The following is a 21,771-nucleotide window of genomic DNA, read 5'->3' as shown; positions in this document are numbered from 1 at the left end:
ATTTTAAAATTAGTTTTGAAGGAACCTAAAATAGTAAAATGCAGAGTGTAAAATTTATTTTAAAGGAACGTAAAATATTTTTACAATATTTATTGAAGAAATTTTGATAACCATTTGCTAACTAATTACATAAAACATAAGCCTCTCTAATATAGATTAAAAGCGAAAAGCAAATACAAAACTTTTTTTTCTTTTAAAAAGGGAGAAATATTTTTTTGTTTCTTATTAATTTAATATCACATAAAGTACTTTTGATATTTACGAATATTTTATTGGTAAATGATAAAATCCATCTATAGATTGTTTATCTTTAAAATATTACATTTAATACGTAAAAAGTAAAATAATTTGTGATAAACAAACAAAATATTATTTTAAGTACAAAATTATTTAAGAAAAAAATAAAGAAGTACAATTTTTTTCTAATATCAAATTTAGATTTCATCAGTAATTTTTATTAAATTAGTTGAAATGATTTTTAATGCGGTTTAAACTAAAATTTTATTTGAACGCGGTTACTTGAACATATGCTAATGATTCAATTTAACTTTGAAAGATGTAAATATCAAAACTGTGTTAAAGTGTTCTGCATTTTCATTCTGCAATAAAATCTCACAACAAGGCTTGTTTTATAATACAATATTATAAAATATTTTAAATTGCACATTGTAATATATTCAAAACTCTTGCTTGATTATTAGCTGAAGGACAATTTTAATAAAATGATTCCTATTATCTTATTTAGAATTAGAATTACAATTAGAATACAACAAAATGAATCAAGATAACATTTCTTTGAATATAGAACAAATTTTATAAATTTATGGTAAGTAATGATATAATTTTTATATCTTTTTATAAATTGAAAATTATATACACTTCGCAACATAATGATAAGACACCCCAAAAATATTTATGAAACTCTACTATACATTTATATTTAAAAGTTTTTATAGTAAATGAGAGTAAAAGGATTATAAGACTAAACATCATTTAAAAAAATTTATTTTAAACCTAACTTATATTTTATTGAAAAAAAACTGGTTTTTTAGTGCAACAAAATTATGAGACACTTTTGGAAAAAATTCATATAACTTGTTATTTATATAAAAAGACGTCTAAATTTTAAACAATCAATATTGGGTACTTTTACCATTTTTTTGAAGCACTCCAATCATTCTAGAAGGTAAAGAATCATACAACTTTTTTATGTACAAAATGTCAATTGTATCTCATGCAGATGCGATAGATGATTTCAAGTCAGCTAGTGAACTATATTGTTTATCACTTTTAAACACTATATGTAATAGCTGTGACCAAACAGTCTCAATAATGTTCAGGTCTGGAGATCTAGCTGGCCACTTAAATGTTTCAATTTTACTGCTGTTGAAATATTCCTTTACTATCTTAGCTGTATGAACGCTAGCATTATCTTGTCAAAAAACAAAATTTTCATCACCTATTACAGATGCTTCGTGCCTTAAAAATTCTTCAACAATTAAAAGATAATCCTTAGACTTCATTTTTCCGTTAATAAAATTAATTTTTGATTTACCATGAAATCCAATTGCACACCAAATCATTACACCACCACCACCCATTTGATGTTGTTGCTTATTGTTGATATTGTTGATGTTACTGGTTCTTTACGCAAATCATGAAAATAATAATTCCATCTATCCGGCCCATCAAGACAAAACTGTTTTTTTGTCAGAAAATACTACTTGTTGCCACTCTTCTTTCCACGTTACGTGGTCCTTTGCAAAAGTTATTCTATTGTTTATGTGATTTGTTGTCAAAGGTGGTTTTCGCTGAGGTTTTTTGCGTGAAAGGTGAAAAGCATTATGAATAACTCGAACTGTACTGTACGAAATTAGCAATCATTCTTGTTTCTGCAGCAATTTGAACAGCAGTTAATGAAGAATTTGAAGCTTGTCTCAACAACCTTCACCTATCATGGTCACTTAATGTTGATGGACAATCGGGACTTTTTATTATTCTGTACATGAGGACTATTAACGTAGTTTTTAATTGCAGTTTGGCTGCAACCACTAGTTCTAGCCATGTAACTAACAGAGTGACCCATTTTCGATAAATTAGAGAGCCTTTTTTCTCATCTGGACTCAACGGTGCAGCACAACCCATTATTAATTAATTTGTTATTTTATACTTAATAAAAAAAAAACCAAACTAAATTTTTGACAGTTCATAAAAGTTTACAGTTAAATAATCATCTGTGGTGTTTACATCAAATAAATATTCTTAATTGCCTACAACTGCGGTTTGCAAATAAAACGCTTTTTGTAAAATTGTCTTATAATTTTGCTGCACTAAAAAAACGTTTTTTTTTTAATAAAATGCGAGTTACGTTAAAAATAAATTTGTTAAAATGTTGTTTAGTGTTGTAAACCCTTTGCTTTTATTTGTAATTTGAACAAGCGTTCATATCTAATGGTAAAAAGTTATTTAATTTTTTATCAACTTGCAAAAACTTCTTTCACACGATGAAACAGCCAATCAAATGACTAAAAAGATTTTGAAAGCAATTTTAATGTTTGAATAAGTATCAATTCATGAGTGTATGAATTGCAAAACTTCAATAGGTTTTTTTCAAAACTTGCTATCATATATTTATTTTGAATTAAAAACATTTAATTTCAACTTGCAGCTCAAAAGAGTCCAAATCATTTATGTACAGCTTATGTCTTAGGTTTCTTACATATTGTTTAAATTTTTACACGAAAGTAAAAGAGAGAGTTGCCTTAATATGAGAAATTAAAAACCTATTGACACTTTGGACATTGCTTTAAGCAATTGATCCATTGTTATAGGCTTGGTCTCTGTGGCAAGTTTATTTGATCAGTTTTCAGCTTTTCTAAGACTTCTTTCCTAGTTTTTTTAATGTTATTTATTTAATTTTCCTCTCTCAAAATCCTTTAAATGAAAACAATTCATTATTAATAATAACTATAGCGTGGGTGAATAATAAAAACCAACTGCTTTTACTCAGCATTTTTGGAGTAATTGCTCAGCTTTATGAGAATATAAATTTGAGCAAAACCGCTCAAATTTTCATTCACATAAAGCTGAGCAATTTACTCTAAAAATGTTGAGTAATTGTTCAGCTTTACGTAAATAAAAATTTGAGCAAACTTATTTTTATTCACGTAAAGCTGACCAATTACTGAGCAAACGCAATTGCTTTTTTTTATTCACCCAGCCTTATATCTTATAACTTCTCCTAATTGTTCTATATGAGATACATCGTGTGTACAGCCAAAAAGAATAAAATTATACCTTGCATTTTTGATTCTCAAAAAAATTTTTCTTTGAACTTTGACTCCATCAAGTGTAATTATTTTATTTTGAACACACAGAGAAAAGTATAAAACTTGTGTTTTGCTTTTTTTACTTAATTGTTGCATAAGTTATGTTAAATGTTGTTGATATGTCCTTTAAAAATTAAGTTATAATGATTTAGCAACTCAACAATTAGAAAGATTCTACATTTTTGCTTTCCATTGCTTCCTTGCTGCATTTTGGCGCTTAGTTATTACAGGTACATAATAGCGCCAACCACAATTTAAGAATATTTTTCAACTTGTTTGCTTCTTGAATGATTGACATCTGAAGAACTTATGTTTTTCTAATTAAAATAAAGAAATTATAGATAGGTTTCTAGTGTTCCAGCTCTGGTTCATATTTGATTAAATAACATTTCACATTTGCTTTCTGGCAGGTTAATTACACTAAAAGTTTGATTGTGTTTAACTTGTGTTTAAACATTGCATACCAACTTCTACTCCTTTAGATAAACTAACAAAGTTGTTATATCTAAAAGCTTTGTAAAAAGTTAACTCTTCTGTATTAATATTACACAACCTGTTAAATTTTGATCATTACTTTCATCAATACTTTTTTCATAACTTATGAAAAAAGTATTGATGGCATATAAGAAACATGAGTTCCTTATATGATGGCATATAAGGAACTTATGTTTCTTATATGCCATCTTTCAAAAACAATTCCTGAAGAGTTTCATTTTTTTTTTTACCTTCTTTATTTTTTTTGTTGCATTTTGTATACTTCAATATTTTTACTTTTAAGAATTTCTTTCTTTTTCTCAAACCCTACTCTAACTTCTAATAGTATGCTTATGTTGAAAAATTTCTCGTGCTTTATTCTTTCTTGCATGTTAAAAGTTAAATTAAAAACTAGTTATCCTGCAGTGAGGCAGCATAAAGTCATTTAATTTCTTGACTTGAATAAACTATACAATAATGAAATAAAAACAAAATTTAAAAAGCAATTAAGCAGTAAACAGTAACAAGAAGCAGTAATTAAAACTTTTAATTACTGTTTAGTTTAAATTTTTTCTTTTTGAAAAAATTCAATTTAAACAGAATAAGCTGAATAATCACCTATTTGTGACAAGATTTTAGCAAAATGCAGCTTTGGCACTCCTTTCTAACAGGCCTGTTCTCAGTTTGAAGCATGTGTGTTGAAGATTTTAAAATTAAAAATATAATCTATAAAAATTATGTTATGTCATTAATTACTTAGAGAAAATACAAAGAAGCTTGATATATCAACCAGTTTATACAATATTTATCAATTTTACATATTTTGGGCATGATTTTAACTTTTTTTTTAAATACAAATATGAAGTTACTGTATGAAGAAAATAGCTGGCATTCAGTTTGTACCAAAAAAACTTCATATAAAATTGGAAACAATTTTAAAATTGCCAACTTTCAGTTGAAAAATTGGCTATAATAGCATCTGTAAATTGGCTATAATAGCATCGGGCTAAATGAGCACAAGATTTTAAAAGTTTGATGAATCTTAATCTGAAACTGTGAAACTCTATGAACATCAGTTGATAACAAGGAGTCAAAAAACAAAATAAAAAATAGCGGAGTAAAAAAAAATAAGCAGAGTAAAAAATAGCAGAGTAAAAAAAAAGTTAATAAAAAAAAAATGCAAAATAAAAAGCTGTCTTGAAGAATTAAACTGACTCAGACAAATTCTTAAGAAACTAGCATAACAATTATTAAAAAACATGAAATGAAATGAAAATTAAGCCACTTATTTTGGTTAAAAAGTGTTTACTACCAGTTAGTAGTTAACTTTTGAAAACAGATTTTTTATTACTTTTTTATGCTACTTGCAAATTAAAAATAAGTTAAAAATGTAAAAGGATTTATGAAATACTGTACTCTTTTTAATTAAAATAATTTTCTATGACTTTTAAAATAATAAACTAAAAAAACATTAACTTACAGGTATACCAGAAAAAATTGGTCTTCCAGGAGTCCCAATTGTTGGTCCTAATGGTTGGAAGCTGTTGGTGAAAGTAGCCTAAATAATATATGTATATATCAAATGTTGTACAAACATGATTGTCTGATGGTACTAAAAGTCCAATTTTCTTGAAGGGCAACTAAAAATATTACTTTGATGCAATTGAGTTGCATGAAGGGATGATTGCACCAAAAAACTTTTATTAAATTAATTACTTAAATCAACTTATTAAAAAAAAAAATCAATAACTAATTAAAATAATAAATTTATAATTATATTTAAAGAGTTAGAGCAAAAAAATGTTAACATGAAAACTAATGTTGTATAAATTAACTTAAATTTAAAATTATTTTTGCATCTAGTGCTATGGGTTAACTAGAAAATACTTTCACAAACCAGAATAATATATGATTCACAAACAAAAAATATGATTTTAAATTTTGTTTAAATTATTTAAAAACAAAACTTGTAATGCTGCAACCAATATACATTGAAGTATTTTTTTACAAATTTTTTTCTAAACACGTAGAAAATATTCGTAAAATAATTAAACATAAACTAGTATTTTTACTTTTAAAAAATTTAATGCTCAAACAATTTTATTTTGTTATAATTAATAATAGTAAAAACATAAAACAAACTTTAACAGTGATTTGCAAAATGTTTGCTTTATCATAATTTACCTAATATTACTTTATTATACATACTTTATATTTAAAAACTTGCATTATTATGTTAGATAGTTAAGTCGTCAAAAATATGTAATCGATAATATGATATTGTTTTAGTAGTAAGATAAAAGAAGTTATTAATATTATAAAAACCACGTATGAAGTTTGAATGATGACTATTTAAAAAAGTTTAAATGACAATTACATTTGATATTCAGGCTATTTACAAATGTAATAAGTTAAGAAAAAACAAAGAAAACTTTATTTTTGTTAAGCTAATTTTTCCATCAAAAATGTTCAGCAAAAGAAAAAAGTAAATGTTATATGAAGCGTAAAAAAAAAAAATCATAAAAGAAACATAATAAAAAAATTTTTACTGATCGACTTGCAGGGGCAAGAATATTTATTTAGACAATTTCTCATAACTAGCAACCAGACAATCTCTAATGGCCTTATTATAAAAGGACAAAAATAGACTTCGACAAAGCACTAATTGCAACAATTTTAATTACAACTATCAAAAATGAATTGTCTATAAAAAATGTTTGTCTTTCTAGACAATCATTTTAAAAACGGACACTAAATGAATAATCTCGATTTTTTAATGAGGTATAGAAGATCTATTTAATATATAATTTGGACTTATAACGAGTAATTAAATTTTCACTGCAGCATCGTTTCAAAAACTGAAAATGAGCGCAAAATTAAAAATACAATTTTTCTAACAGAAGTTCATTTTTTAATTTTTTGTCAAATCAATATTTCTGGTTTCATGAAATCAAGTAAATTTAGACAAAATCATAGACACCAAATAGACAAAAAATTATGCTTTGTAGACTTATGAAGTGAAAATTATTTTTTAACTGAGCAATCTTAGGACACCATCAAAAATTTGATAGACACAACAAGGACAAAAAATTAAACATTTGTTGTGTCCATTACAACATACAGAATTGTCTATGTCTGTGTTGTAAGTCTATCCATAGACTAGTCTGGTTACTACTCATAACAAACAATAACAAAAATAATTTACAAAATTTAAATAAAACTAAAAAACAAAACAAAAAATTATTACCTAAAAAATAGTAAACGTTAAATTTTATTTTATAATGGTGCCACTTTTGATATTTAAAATTTTTTGTGTGTTTTGTTATAATAACTGATTTTATCAAAAAAATAAAAAACATTATTACAAAATTTAAATACTCAGGACGCTACATCTAATAAAAAGAAGCAAAACTAAACATTTTGTGTAAACATTCTAATTTTTTTGCAGAAGTGTTTAAAAAATCTCTCAGGCCACTTGGAAACTGCTTTACTTTATTTTAAGACAAAAATAGTATGAACTAAACAAACAGATTTTGTCTTAAAACTTCTGCCATGTCATTTAAAAATTAAATGCCCAAAGTATTTATTCTAGTTTTAATTAATTCCAAGGGGTTAATAATTTTTAAAAATAAAATGTTTTTTTTTCTTGAATCAATGAAATTAAAATTTTACGAAGCTTATCTTAAATAAAATTTTGTTTATAATTTCTTTTATAATAACTTATTAAAACTAAAAAGTAGTTTTAATTGTATAATCTGAAAAAGCAACCTTTACCCAATTTTTAAGAATTGAACAACCTTTTAATTTATGTAGGCAATCAATCAAACGCAATCAGAAATGCAGCAGGGAGATAAAAGGTGATAGAACATGTGAAGGAACCATCCAGCACTGGGTACTTATAAGCCATACTGTTTCAATACCATGTTTCACAATGACTTCACAACCAGAAACAATCACCAAAAAAAAAACATCAAGAAAAGATTTCAACAATGGATGTGTAGAGAGAGCGTTGTTACTAATAAAAAATTGGGGAGAACCTTTTAAGCGAAGAGGTTTTTAGGTAAATATTTGTTTTGGAAATGACACACCTGATGAGTCAAAAGAACATTTATTAAATACACAATCCATCAGAGAAACAGAGTTCCAAAAGTTTTTTAAAAAACGCATTCAATCTTCGACAGTTTTTGACTGATTAAATGTTCATTGAAAAAAAAACAAGCTCTTATTGAAAAAATCTAGTGGGGAAAGGGAGACGCATGGCTCCTTGCCCCTCTATATATGGATGTACATGTGGGTACTGATGACATAGCGTTTTTTTCAATTGTTTTTTTCATTCAGGATATCAACATTAAACTATTTAGTTAATTTTTGTAATGTTAACACCATTTTAAAAAAAAAATTACACATAGCATTCTGACTAAAATGACATCTTTTAAAGAGTTTTTTTTTTTTAAAAGATTGTGCAATATCAAAAAAGTGAAAGCAGAAATTTCCTTATGATTTAGAAAAAATTTTGATTAAAAAAGTTATTTAATTTAAAAAAAATTAAATTATTTTTATTGTAATTATCATTCTCTCTTTTCTTCCTCCATATTCTAATTTATAAAGCGTATATTTCTAATTTATAAAGCGTATATTTCTAGTTTATAAAGCGTACGTTTAACTCCTGTCAAAAGGAATATAAAAGCTCAATGGTATATATAAAAATGAAAGTAAAACAGTATAATAGAAAAAAAATATAATATTAACTTTAGTTATTCAACATTAAAAAACAAACAAAAATTGAAAAAAAAAAAGACATTCCGCAATATGTACATTTACAAAACAACACTTCTAGATTTGTTTTTCTTAATTAGTAAATTAAACTTGTTTCTCGGTAATTTATTTTATCGCCAAAATGAAGACAAGTTAATGTGCTAAGCTGTTCTATTTTAAACAAAGCCTATATATATTAGTATTAGTATTAGTATTAAGAATTGCTGTAACTGGTGTGACCCAGTGAGTGTGGTATTAACACACTATGACAGCCGATTTGCTTGATTGCTGCTCATCCAGCAATCAAGACCTGCTCTAAAACTGTTAACTGATTGTGCTTTAACTAACTCGCTTGGCAAGCTATTCCACAAATTAGCCGATCTATTTAAAAGTTTTCACGACAGGCTTGCTTAGTGATTTCATTGACATATTTAAAGCTGTGGCCTCTCGTTTGAGTTTGTTGAATACTAATTTTTTTTATTGTTTCTAAATCGTTAAAACCGTTGAAGAATTTAAAAAGTTGAATCATATTTATTTGTTGCCTCCTTTTTGTCAAGGTAGTCAAGTCAAGAGCTTTTAGACAATACTCATAGTTGATTATTTTAAGTGATGGTATTAATCGAGTCGCACGATGTTGGACTCTTTCTAATAACTCAATTTCTCCCTTTCGAATAGGTGACCAAACTTGTACTGCAAACTTTAACAGTGGACGCACAAAAGAAACATAAAGTATTCTCAGCAGTCTAATATCTAAGCAAACGAAGCATTTTCTAATCCGACCTAACATTTGGTTGGCTTTGCCTACGCATTTTATAACATGATTTTTCCATTTCAGATTGCTTGAGAAGATTACTCCAAGATCACTTTCAGATTCTGTTATGTTTAACTTTTGATCATTGATATAAAGGGGTGATTTTTTGTTATTCCGGCCAAAGTGCATGACCATACATTTTGAAATATTAAATTTCACAAGCCAGTCTTGAGTCTTCATAAAAGCTAAATCAAGATCTGATTGCAAAGAAAGAGTTGATGCACTGGAAAGCATTTCATTCAAAATTTTGGTATCATTTGCATACAGCTTAGTTAGATTTTTTAGAGTTTCAGGCAAATCGTTTATAAATAGTACAAACAAAAGTGGTTCAATTACTGACCCTTGTGGCACACCACTGGTAATTTCTGCCCAAGAGGATACATTTTCGCCTATCACAGCTCTTTGTTTTCTTTCTTTTAAAAATGCTTCAATCCATTGTATCGTCAGACCAGATATTCCATAAGCTGTAAGTTTAAGCAACAATCTTTTATGTGGCACTGTGTCAAATGTCCTGGCAAAATCCAAAAAGATAACATCAACAGGTCTATCATTCTCTAAGGCGGTTAAAATAAAATCAAGTGTTTCAAGTAGATTCGTTAAGCATGATTTATTTTTAACAAAACTGTGCTGTTGCTTGACTATTAGTTTGAACTTATATAGAAACGTTTCAAATTTACATCTGATTATACCTTCCATTATTGTACATGCACTTGAGGTGAGTGATACCGGTTGGTAGTTTCCTGCTAAGGTTTTTTCGCCTTTTTTGTACAGAGGAATGAGATTTGCTGATTTAATTTGCACAAGCATATATATATATATATATATATATATATATATATATATATATATATATATATATATATATATATATATATATATATATATATATATACATATATATATATATATATATATATATATATATATATATATATATATACATACATATATATATATATATACATATATATATACATATATATATATATATATATATATATATATATATATATATATATATATATATATATATATATATATATATATATATATGTATATATATATATATATTTAAACAACTTTAAAATTAAAGGTTTTCTGATGAATCTTTGTTGATGAAACACAGTGTAAAATGAAAAAAAAATTATTTTTTTAGAGAAAAAATCAGCAATACTCAAAGAAAAGAACCAAAGACTATACGAAATCTAAATAAAATAAGCTAAAAAAAAATTAATAATAATAAAAAAAATTGTTGTTAAAAGAATAATATACCTAAATATTTACTGTTTTTGTTTTTTTATTTTTAGAGCGTTTGTTATTTTCCACTACCAAATTTGATGCAAATCAAGGAAAAAAGTAGATAAGAATATAACAAAAATAAAAATATTTTTTGATATACAATTTGTTTGCAACTTTATTCATTCAGTATGTATACTTTATAAATTGCGGTAAACACACCGACAGTTTTTAAATTTGTTTTTCAAATGTCTTTGCTAAACTTTACTTTAAGAATAAAAAAATTGTATAAAAATTTTTTTTAACATAGAACTGATTCATTAGAACTCTTGTTTCTACTGTTTTGAGCCCCTAGCACAAAATCTAACTTAAGAACCACCAATACATAGTATATGTAAAGTTTGTTGTGTTTAAAGACATGCAGACATTTTGCATTGAGCTTGCAATGCAAAGAGATTCGATGGGCACAGATAAAAGGTGTCCAATTTGCAGAACTGATATGATTGACTTTATTGATGTTTTTTATTAAGAATTTTTCCCCAATCAAAAATTGCTCATCACAAAATCCTAATCTCTTTTAAACATTGTAACCTGCTACTGCTTGTACATAGTAACTCATTATCACTGAAAATGATTTATTTGCAATTCTGTTTTTTTTTTCTTATACAAAAAAATATTACTCTAGTTTATAAATATTTTGTCAGTTGGTTCTTAATTAATTAATTTTTTAATAGTCAGTTGTAAATCGATTTTTCACTAGTTGGTTCTAAACAGAGTTGTTAACAAGGCCAAAAGTAGCAAGGCTAAGGCCACATGTTACAAGGCCAAGACCAAGTCCAAGGTCAAAAGTTACAGGGCTAAAGACAAAGCTAAAGCCACATGTTACAAGGTTAAGACCAAGAATAAGAGTTTCAAGGCTGAGGCCTACGCAAACATTTTCAAGACCAAAGACTTAAATTTTTGCTTTATATCAATTATTTTAATAAAATTATATTATGTTAATTAGTAATTACGTAAAATAAAGAACGATTAATTATGTAATTAATTATGTAAAATAAAGAATGAAAACTTCGAATTCTTTAATTTTATGTATTTTTTTATGAAGGCTAAGGCCAGAACAATCAAGGTCAAAAGGCAAGGCAAAGGCCAAGGACTAACAACTCTGGTTCTAAATGGATATTTCATTAGTCAATTGTAACTAAAATTTTAATTAATCTATTCTGAACAAAGTCGGTTCTATTAAGGTTGGTGTATTATTTATTCTGTCATTATGGTCAAACGCAGATAGTAGTTGGTCCTAGCATGTTACTCGATATATATTTTTTGGTTAATTCACCTCTTCAAGGTCAAGAAGGCCACTACAGATAAGGAGGCTACTTAATTGTGGTTATAACCCTCTCTCAACTCTATAACTCCGAAAGACAAACCTTGACGAACAAGGACGCGATGCAGTGACACAAGTTGAGTGCGGTACTACCAGGGATATGGTGGGGATTGAACTACCACTACACCACTACCGCATTATATATATATATATATATATATATATATATATATATATATATATATATATATATATATATATATATATATATATATATATATATATTTATATATAGACACACACTATGTTACATTATGTCTATATCAATATGCAATCAATGTATAATGTTGAAATATGTCTGCATTGTTTGTGACTTTACTAAATTATTTGTCAAGGTTTTGTGAACATTTTCATCAAATACCATTTAAAAATTTTAAAATTACCATTTATAAGATAAGTACTCCAATGCTGGTATCACTTGTGTAATGTATTTAAATCATCTGCAAAAATAAATATTTTTCAAAGCAGCAAATATTTTGAAAATATTCCTAAAAAAAAAGATAATTTTTCATTTCAACTTTTTTAATACTACTGCTAGAAAACTATCATTTAAACTAAGCTCTAAATTTCAGTAAACTGACTACACTTAATTATTAATAATAAAGACTTCATTTATTGATTTATAAGAGACATAACATGAGTACTTATTCCCAAAAAAATTAAAGGGAAGCTATATTTTGACTTCAACAATTATGAAAAAAATACATTAAAAAATAAAAAGTATTTTATTTTATTATAATTTTAATATTTGGCACTCCTTATCTTTGAGGACAGATAATCATATTTTTTGGAAATTATTATTATAAATCAAAAAATGAATTAACTTTTTAAATGAGAAATAACTTTTTGACAGATGACCTTATCAACTATTTATAAGCATATCTGATCCTTAGAATTAAGAAGACCACTTAAGAGACAATAAGAAAATGTTGAAATTTTTTTATCAACATTCTAAAGGCTTTTAGCAAAAAATTATTAGCAAGCCATTTTTTTAATGAATTTACTTCTAACAAGGCCTCAAGCACCAAGGAATTAAACTGGGAATCAACAGAAAGCAAATAAGAGGGCTAAAGAGCAAGGAAACAGTCATCATATTAAACTTAAAAACTGTAATTTGTGTGAGTCAGGAAAACATGAAGATGGGAGAGTGTTTTAAAGCACAAGAAAAAAATTAGATGAATAAAAAAACATTTTTGAACCTTAGCAGATGCAAACTTTGCAACAGGTTGTATATATGGTTTCCAAGATAAATTAGTGAAGAATAACCCAAGAAGAGATAAAGTAAAGGAAACCAGTGATACCATTCAATATAGGAATATCAACAAAATTATTGTTAATCAGTACACAACTTTTGGATTGTTTTATTTGGACTGAAATTCACCAGCAAGTGCAATACTTCACAAAATAAAATATCACAAAATGAAGATCAGATTCAAAATCAGCTTTCTGTGTTTGAAAAGTGATGACCCTTTGCCAAGACTGGAGTGTATGTATGTTTATGTATATATATATGTGTATATATATGTGTATATATATATATATATATATATATATATATATATATATATTATATATATATATATATATTTATATATATATATATATATATATATATATATATATATATATATATATATATTATATATATATATATATATATATATATTAGCCCTCTGAATTAGGGTCGGCATTCAGCAATGCCAACCTAGAAAAGTTTGAGGTCAGTTTATATAAATATATATATATATATATATATATATATATATATATATATATATATATATATATATATATATATATATATATATATATATACATAGGTATATATATATATCTATATATATATTAGGGTATATATATACATATATATAAATAAATATATATATATATATATATATATATATATATATATATATATATATATATATATATATATATATATATATATATATATATATTAGGGTTATTACTTTTTTTTAACCACATGCTCTTGTACTGTAGTTTGATGAACTTTTATCTAAAAAGCATGAAATGAACTATTATTTGCATATCTATTGAAAAAAGTTCACCCAATAAGTATTTTTTTAAAATAAAAAATCTTTGAGACAGTCTTTAAGATGCACATACATTGACTGAAAATATATACTCATTAAAATACTTAAATGAATTTAAACAAATTTCAATACAACAATAAAACTGGTTTGCGTAGTTAAAAATCAATTTTTTAATGTCAGGGTGAACTTTTTTCAAAAGATATGCAAATAATAGTTCATTTTGTGCTTTTTAGGTAAAAGTTTATCAAACTACAGTACAGGAGTTGGGGTTAAAAAAAAGTAATAACCCTAATATATATATATATATATATATATATATATATATATATATATATATATATATATATATATATATATATATACATATATATATATATTATGTTCGTATACAGTATATTTTATTAGCAAGAGCCACTTTAAAGATAAGATTATTGCTCTGTTGAAGATTTTTGGGCTATTTTTAAACAAGAAGTGTAAATAAACAGGTAAACTACTGTACACCAACCAAATTAAATGTCAAGGACATTTTAAAGTTAACTTAGACAACATACAGATATGTCAAAACAGAGATGAATACTATCAAAAGTAATTTAAATAAATATCAGATTTATTCAATTTTGGAAAACTCATATAATAAAAAACACTGAAACAAGTCACTGTACCCTCGCTAAAATAAGAAATAACAAAATCCAAATTAAACACTGATAGAAATAAGTTACAAAAGCTATTTTAATACAATTGAAAATCTTAATGATAGGTCAGAGAAAAAGAATGCTAATTGTATATATTGTTTAACAGTATGCTAATAAAAAACTGAATTAAAAAAAAAATCTTGCCTGGAAAGTTTATACTATTTTGTTAATTCAAAAAAACCTTAAGACCTAGTTTAAAAGTTATCAAAAAATACATTAAAATTAAATGAATCCAACAAATTCAAAACTCAAATATAATAAAATTTGCTATCTATAGTAAGAAAGTAAATGCAAGCACTTATTTCGCTCTTTTTCATTTTAGTGATAAGATTTTAAAAAAGAGATATCAAGCAAGCGTGGTTTGACTCGCTGTATCAATAAAACTTGAGATGAATTTTACTTATATTACTTAATTCCCGGCAAGTCGAACACCGGTTAACTCGAACTTTTTCTCAATCTCAATCAAATCTCAAACTGTTTCGCTTGGTCCCTTGAAATCGTTTAATCGATTATTATTAAATTATTCTCTGGTTAAGTCGAACTCGAATAACTTGAACTTCATTATCTCAAACTTTTTGAATGGGAATTAAAGATATTAACATAATAATATTTTTTTTTTTAAAGAAAAGAAGTCATTTTATGAGAAACATAAACAACCGTAGCCTAATATTTAAATAGATTTCTTTGTTTTTTCGTAGTATTTAGATATGAATAGAATTGATCGTTACCAGGCGTAAAATAATGCTAAAATAAAACTGTTAAAAGGTAAATCAGACAAAACCTTAAAAAAAAAATTGTTTTATAGTTTAATGAATTTCTAAATAAAAGACCGCTACCTTTTAGACCAAAGCATGGATTTTAATGTAAAATATTTAAATGCACGAATTAGTATAATTGTGTGTTTTTTCATAAGTATGTGTATTGTTACCTTATCAATAAATAATCATAAGATACTCAACTATTTTTTTTGTATTTATCTTAGGCCGCGAAAAAGCTTAAAAAGCCCTGTTTTAGACGCAATTTTTCTACCTATAATAAGGAAGTCATTGTGTCGCTGAATTTTTTTAAATGCAATTTGACTGTAGTGGATGAATACAATCCGTAACTTTTTTTATTGAAATATCAGTATACTAATATTTCAATGAAATAATAAAGTATTTACATTAATTTTACACCATATTATATGTAATGGTGCAAAATTAATGTATATACTTTAGTATTGAATAAAAAAAATCGCCTTAACTCGAACTAAGATCTCATATCAGTCAAAGTTCGACTTAACGGGAATTTGCTTTAGTCGAACCATTTTCTTTGGTCCCTTGGAGATTCGAGTTAAATAAAAACGGAAATTAACTGTATTTTTTTCTTGATCATAACGACCGGCGAATATTCGTCAAAATTCGGGTCTCAAAGTTTATTTAAAGGCGAAGTTGACTTCGGCTTTAAATTTGGTGCCAAATTTGAAATAGAAATTCGGCTTTCAGTTAACTTCGGTAACAATTACAAAATTTTATTTAACTTTTAATTAAATTTGAAAGTTTTTAACTTTTGTCAATTAAAAAAAAAAAAAATATCAATTTTAAATTATATGATGTATTATAAACAAAGGTGTCTTACAGAATCATCGACTGAAAAGTCTTTTTTTAAAACGAAACCTTATTTATCACTTTCAAAAAATCCTAAAGGTAAAAACAGGTGAATATTTAGCATAATATTCTTCAAAGACTTTTTTCTTTTTAAAATTGACATTCATAATTTTTCAATGAAATTTGTTTTTGTACTTTTGTTAAAGTTCTTCTAAAAACGTTATTAGTTATATAGATTGCATTTTTAGATTTTAGATTTTTGTTTTAGACACAAATTGTTCCTACTTTTCATCTTATGTTTCAAATGTACATTTACATACATTTCACATGCATCATGTTTTGAAATATGGTTTTTTTCTAAAAACTAACTTTAAAATTGTTTAGTGGGGCGGGGGGAGGGGGGCAAATGCTTCTGCAGCAATTTTGAATTCGGGTTTCAAAAAGTAAACTTCGCTGGTCCTTACTTGATCATTATATTATTTAGAAATGAAAAAAGATAACTTTTATTTTTATACCATGTGGCCCTCTTCTATCCTTGATAGTATATATATATATATATATATATATATATATATTATATATATATATATATATATATATATATATATATATATATTTCTTATCTAATAGAAGGCAGAGAGTTATTATGAGAGTTATTATGTCTCAACTTGGACTGATGTGTATAATAGAGTTCTTCAAAGATCTGTATTGGGCCCACTACTTTTTCTACTTTATATAAATGATCTTCATGAGTCTCTGAAAAATATTTCAAAAATATATGCTGGTGACACAAAAATCATGTCGATTAATTCTTCTGATGAGTTACATAATAAACTACAATGTGATTTAAAATCTGCATATGCTTGGACTTAAAATTGGTTGCTTAACTTTAATATTGACAAATGTTTAGTTATGCACTATGGCTATAAAAATAAGAGTTACCCAATTTATACAAATGGTTGAAAATTCAACATAACAGATTCAGAAGGGAACCTAGGAGTAACTTTTTCAGATAATTTGAAGAGGAAAAATCAAGTTTTATCGAGTGCAGGCAAAGCAAATCGCATGTTGGGCATAATAAAAAAATCTTTTGTTCAATTTGATGCAGAACTACTAAAATCTCTACATCTTTCTTTTGTTCGACTACACATTGAGTTTGCTGTACCAGTATGGGCTCCTTAATAGAAACAAGATATTGCCATTTTAAAAAGAACACAGCGTCGTGCCACTAAATTAAAACCTTCAATCAAATAATTATGCTATGAACATCGAATAGATTGTCTTAGAAGGTTCTCACTAGTTAAAAGAAGACAACGTGGTGACATAGTTCAACTGTATAAAATTTTCAAGGGTTATGTTAAAGTTGAATTTAAAGAAAATAAGTCCTTCAAACCTAATTGTACTCGTGGCCATAACCTAAAGTATTCTAAAGAATTTTCTGTACATATTATTAAGAAAATATTTTACTAAATCGAGCTGCAAAATACTGAAATACACTGCCAGAAAATGTTGTTAAGGCTAATTCAGTAAATTCATTTAAAGCAAGACTTGATCGATGGGGGTTAAACCATCACAAGGCTGTCATAGTGTGCTTTAAAAATACACTCACTGGTAGCAATGGCAATGCCAGTCACAGCATAAACTAATACTAATACTAATACTCTCTCTCTCTCTTTATATATATATATATATATATATATATATATAAATATATATATATATATATATATATATATATATATATATATATATATATATATATATATATATATATATATATATATATATATATATGAGCCTACCTACTATTGATGTTTATGAAATTGAAATAAAATATATATGCTATGATTATTATTACGATTTATGAATTATGCTTATGATTTACAAATTATTATTTAAGAATGTCATAGTTATTTAATTTATGCCATAGAGTGCATATGCCAAAGAGGCCTGGTGGATGCGAGCAACGAAAAGCTTCAATATGTCAGGAAACCAAGTGATGCCTAAGAACTATCAAAAGTCTTTGTTCCTCAAGCTACAATTGATATCGATTCCATCAATGCTGCAAGTGTGTATTTTTCAATAAAGAAAATAGAGCCATAGGTGGAAGAAATTGATTCAGTAACACAGGAAATAGCAGTAGATTAATATGAAACAGAAGTTGATGTTGAAAACGATTCTTGCCGTGATACTGTTAACGTAACGATAAATCAAGTTAATGAAAAATATTTGAATGTTGTATCTAATGCTTCTTTCCGGAATATACCAGTTCCAGATCATTTTTGGGTTGAAATTATCAAAAGAGGAAACGGTTTTTCTTTTAGAATAAGAATGGTCCATTCAGTACTTCAAGAAAGCAAGGTGCAGAAGCTAAAGAAGATGTGCGCCAGTTGTCAAAAGAATGGTTTTAAAAGGCAATGCCAAATAGTGAGAAAAAACTGCGGTTGTGGATGGTTTACTTGCTTGTCATTGAGAAACTCTACTAATTTTGGTGCAGACTCTTTGCAGTTAATACATTAGAAAAAACATTCAAATTTATCACTAGATTACAGAAGTGGTGGAAGCTAGGCTCAAAATTATAAAATCATAAATTATCGGATAACCATCTATGTTGCCTTGAAAAATGAAAAGCGTTGGAAGCAGAACATAAGCTGCTCAAAACAATTGATGCGGAAAGTATAGAAGTATGTGATGGAAAAGGAGAGAAAAAAACGAAGGGATGTCTTGCACGTGTTGCTAGATACCACATTATTTCTTGCTAAACAAAATCTGTCATTGTGTGGCTGTAAGGAAAATGAATCTTCATTGAATGAAGGAAACCTTCTTCAGATGGTAGGGATGCTGTGCTAAACTCTGTGCTGAACACCTAATGAGATTAAAGCAAACTTTAGGTACAGCAAAAGCATCCGTATCTCATCTTTTACCAGAAACTCAGAATAAACTTATAAATGTTCTGGCAAATCATGTAAAGGAGATTCTTGTCAAGGAAATGAAGACTGCGAGGTATTTTGAAATTATGTTTGAGAGCAAACCTGACATATCACACAATTACCAGCTGTCTGATATGATTAGATTTGTAAAAATCTACAATGGGAAAGTTAAAGTGAGAGAAGCTTTTCTACAATTTTTTATTTATAAGGGAAAAAATAGCTGATAACCTCAGTTCTGACATTTTAAAATATGTAAAAAGTGATGGAATTTTTTTTTTTTTAATTTTAGGTGCCCTAAGAAGTCCTAACGGTCTTGTCACAGAGCACCGTGGAAGTGCATTTAACCGGGAAGTTCACGCCTCCTTCCTTACCGTGACGCAAAAATATGTCCAGAGATCGTTTCGAAACTGGATCTCCTGCTTATATTGCAAGCGCTCTAACCACTGCGACACGGCCACACTATTATATATATATATATATATATATATATATATATATATATATATATATATATATATATATATATATATATATATATATATATATATATATATATATATATATATATATATATATATATATATATATATATATATATATATATATAATATATATATACTATGCGCTACGGCCGCACTATTATATATCTATATACTATATATACACTATGGAATTCAGATAATGATGTGCAGCGCTCAAGATTATGGTAACCCAGCCAACATTGACAGACGGGTACCGTACGGTTTTTGTCTGGACTTACGAGAACGGTATTTTAACAAGTAAATGTTTAGGATTTCCGGACGGGCCCCATATGGTTAAAAAATAAAGCGAATTTGCGTGATTGGGTTTTATCTGGCTTTTATCAGGGCCGAAGGATCTGGGACTTTGACGGGTTTCCCAATTGGTTCGCAAAAATAATTTTTAATAGCATTTCTTCACAATTTGATGATATTTTTTGTTTTTGACTTAATATTTTTACAACTGATTTAAGAGATGTTATCTTTTTTTTCATTCTTCGAGAATTTTGCTGTTCTGCTTTTACCTTCTTTTTTGAAGACACAATTATCTTGTTTCTATGATCTATTTTTTTTTTTCTGGAGTTAAACTGCAATTATATATTTTTTTTGGGGAGCCAACTTTCATGCAGATAGGTATAACACTAGTTTCAAAATCGCTTTTTTCAGAATTTTCAAAAGTTAATCTATTAACAGGAACTTTTCTCTCTTTCATTTTCTAATATTGAAAAAAAAAAAATTATATATATATATATACATATATATATATATATATATATATATATATATATATATATATATATATATATATATATATATATATATATATATATATATATATATAGTTAATCTATTAACAGGAACTTTTCTCTCTTTCATTTTCTAATATTGAAAAAAAAAAAATTATATATATATATATACATATATATATATATATATATATATATATATATATATATATATATATATATATATACATATATATATATATACATATATATATATATATATATATATATATATATATATATATATATATATATATATATATATATATATAGTTATAAAATTTTCAAATTTGATATTAAACTAGAAGGAACCTCTAAGTTGTGTTTACTCACAGAGCTTAGATAATAGTTCATGCAGCATTTATAAAACTAAAGCATACAATGGCGAAATGGTTATTATATGTTTTAGCTGCTTACCATACAGTTGTGTTATAAACCCTCTAGCACACTGCATAGGGTAACTAAGAGCTAAAAGGTACATATTGAACAAACCTGTACAATAAATAAAAACAATTGATTATATACCTTTTTAAAGTGGTCTGGGAATTTTTTAAATTTTTTAGGAAAAGAATTTTCCCTTAATCTAACAGTTTGTCCAGTTCTGTTGATATCTTATTCTAAAAAATGATCAGAACATATCAAACTGCTACTACTTGGACTCCATTCTTGACGATGTATTTTTATGGTCCATTCTTTTCTTTTTTCAGTGTTGGAAGGAAATCTGAATAAAGTTAGTAGGAAAAATAGCGTTTGATATTTTATTAAGTTTGTTGTACTTTATGCACAACTGATTTTATTTAAATCCATTTGTTCACATTGCAAGCAAACTAACAGAGGTCAATAAACTTTAAAATGTTTTTAATTTTAAAAATAATTATGAAAGTCACCTATGAAATGTTCTAGGAAACTTTTGTGTCCCTCGCTTTTTGGAATTATCTCCAAAAAAGAATGAATTTTGTAATTATTTTACTGAAAAATAGTTATCATTAATCGAAAAAAAAAAAAAAATAATCTTCCATACATTCTATTTATGGTAGATATAAAAAAATCATAAAGTTAAACCACCAAAATAAAGAAATAGCTTGTTCGCCTAACAATATTTTAACTAAATAATGTTTCTCCGTGGGTCCTCCCAATATGGCGCTGGCGAAAATATTTTGGCTTCAAAAATTACGCTATTTTCTAAGGAGATGCGCTATCCAGTTATAATATAGATC

The 21,771-nt window shown here is 26.3% G+C and overlaps 1 protein-coding gene across 4 annotated transcripts in view; it reads right to left on the bottom strand.

Annotated features, from left to right (window-relative positions):
- Positions 1–12,494, bottom strand: part of LOC100202599 (pre-mRNA-processing factor 40 homolog B) — a 70,969-nt gene extending 58,475 nt beyond the window's left edge. For all 4 annotated transcript variants that reach the window (XM_065814504.1, XM_065814502.1, XM_065814505.1 and 1 more), the window contains exons 1-2: positions 12,373–12,494; positions 5,284–5,361 (exon numbers count right to left, since the gene is read on the bottom strand). In XM_065814504.1, the coding sequence (XP_065670576.1) occupies positions 5,284–5,361; positions 12,373–12,375 (81 nt within the window). In that variant the 5' untranslated portion in view covers positions 12,376–12,494. The remainder of the gene's footprint in view (positions 1–5,283; positions 5,362–12,372) is intronic.
- Positions 12,495–21,771: the final 9,277 nt, after the last annotated feature.

The sequence above is a fragment of the Hydra vulgaris genome, chromosome 12 (assembly GCF_038396675.1).
Source record: "Hydra vulgaris chromosome 12, alternate assembly HydraT2T_AEP".
NCBI lineage: Eukaryota > Metazoa > Cnidaria > Hydrozoa > Anthoathecata > Hydridae > Hydra > Hydra vulgaris.
Note: the sequence above shows the minus strand (reverse complement) of the source record. Positions and strands in the feature narration are given on the sequence as shown.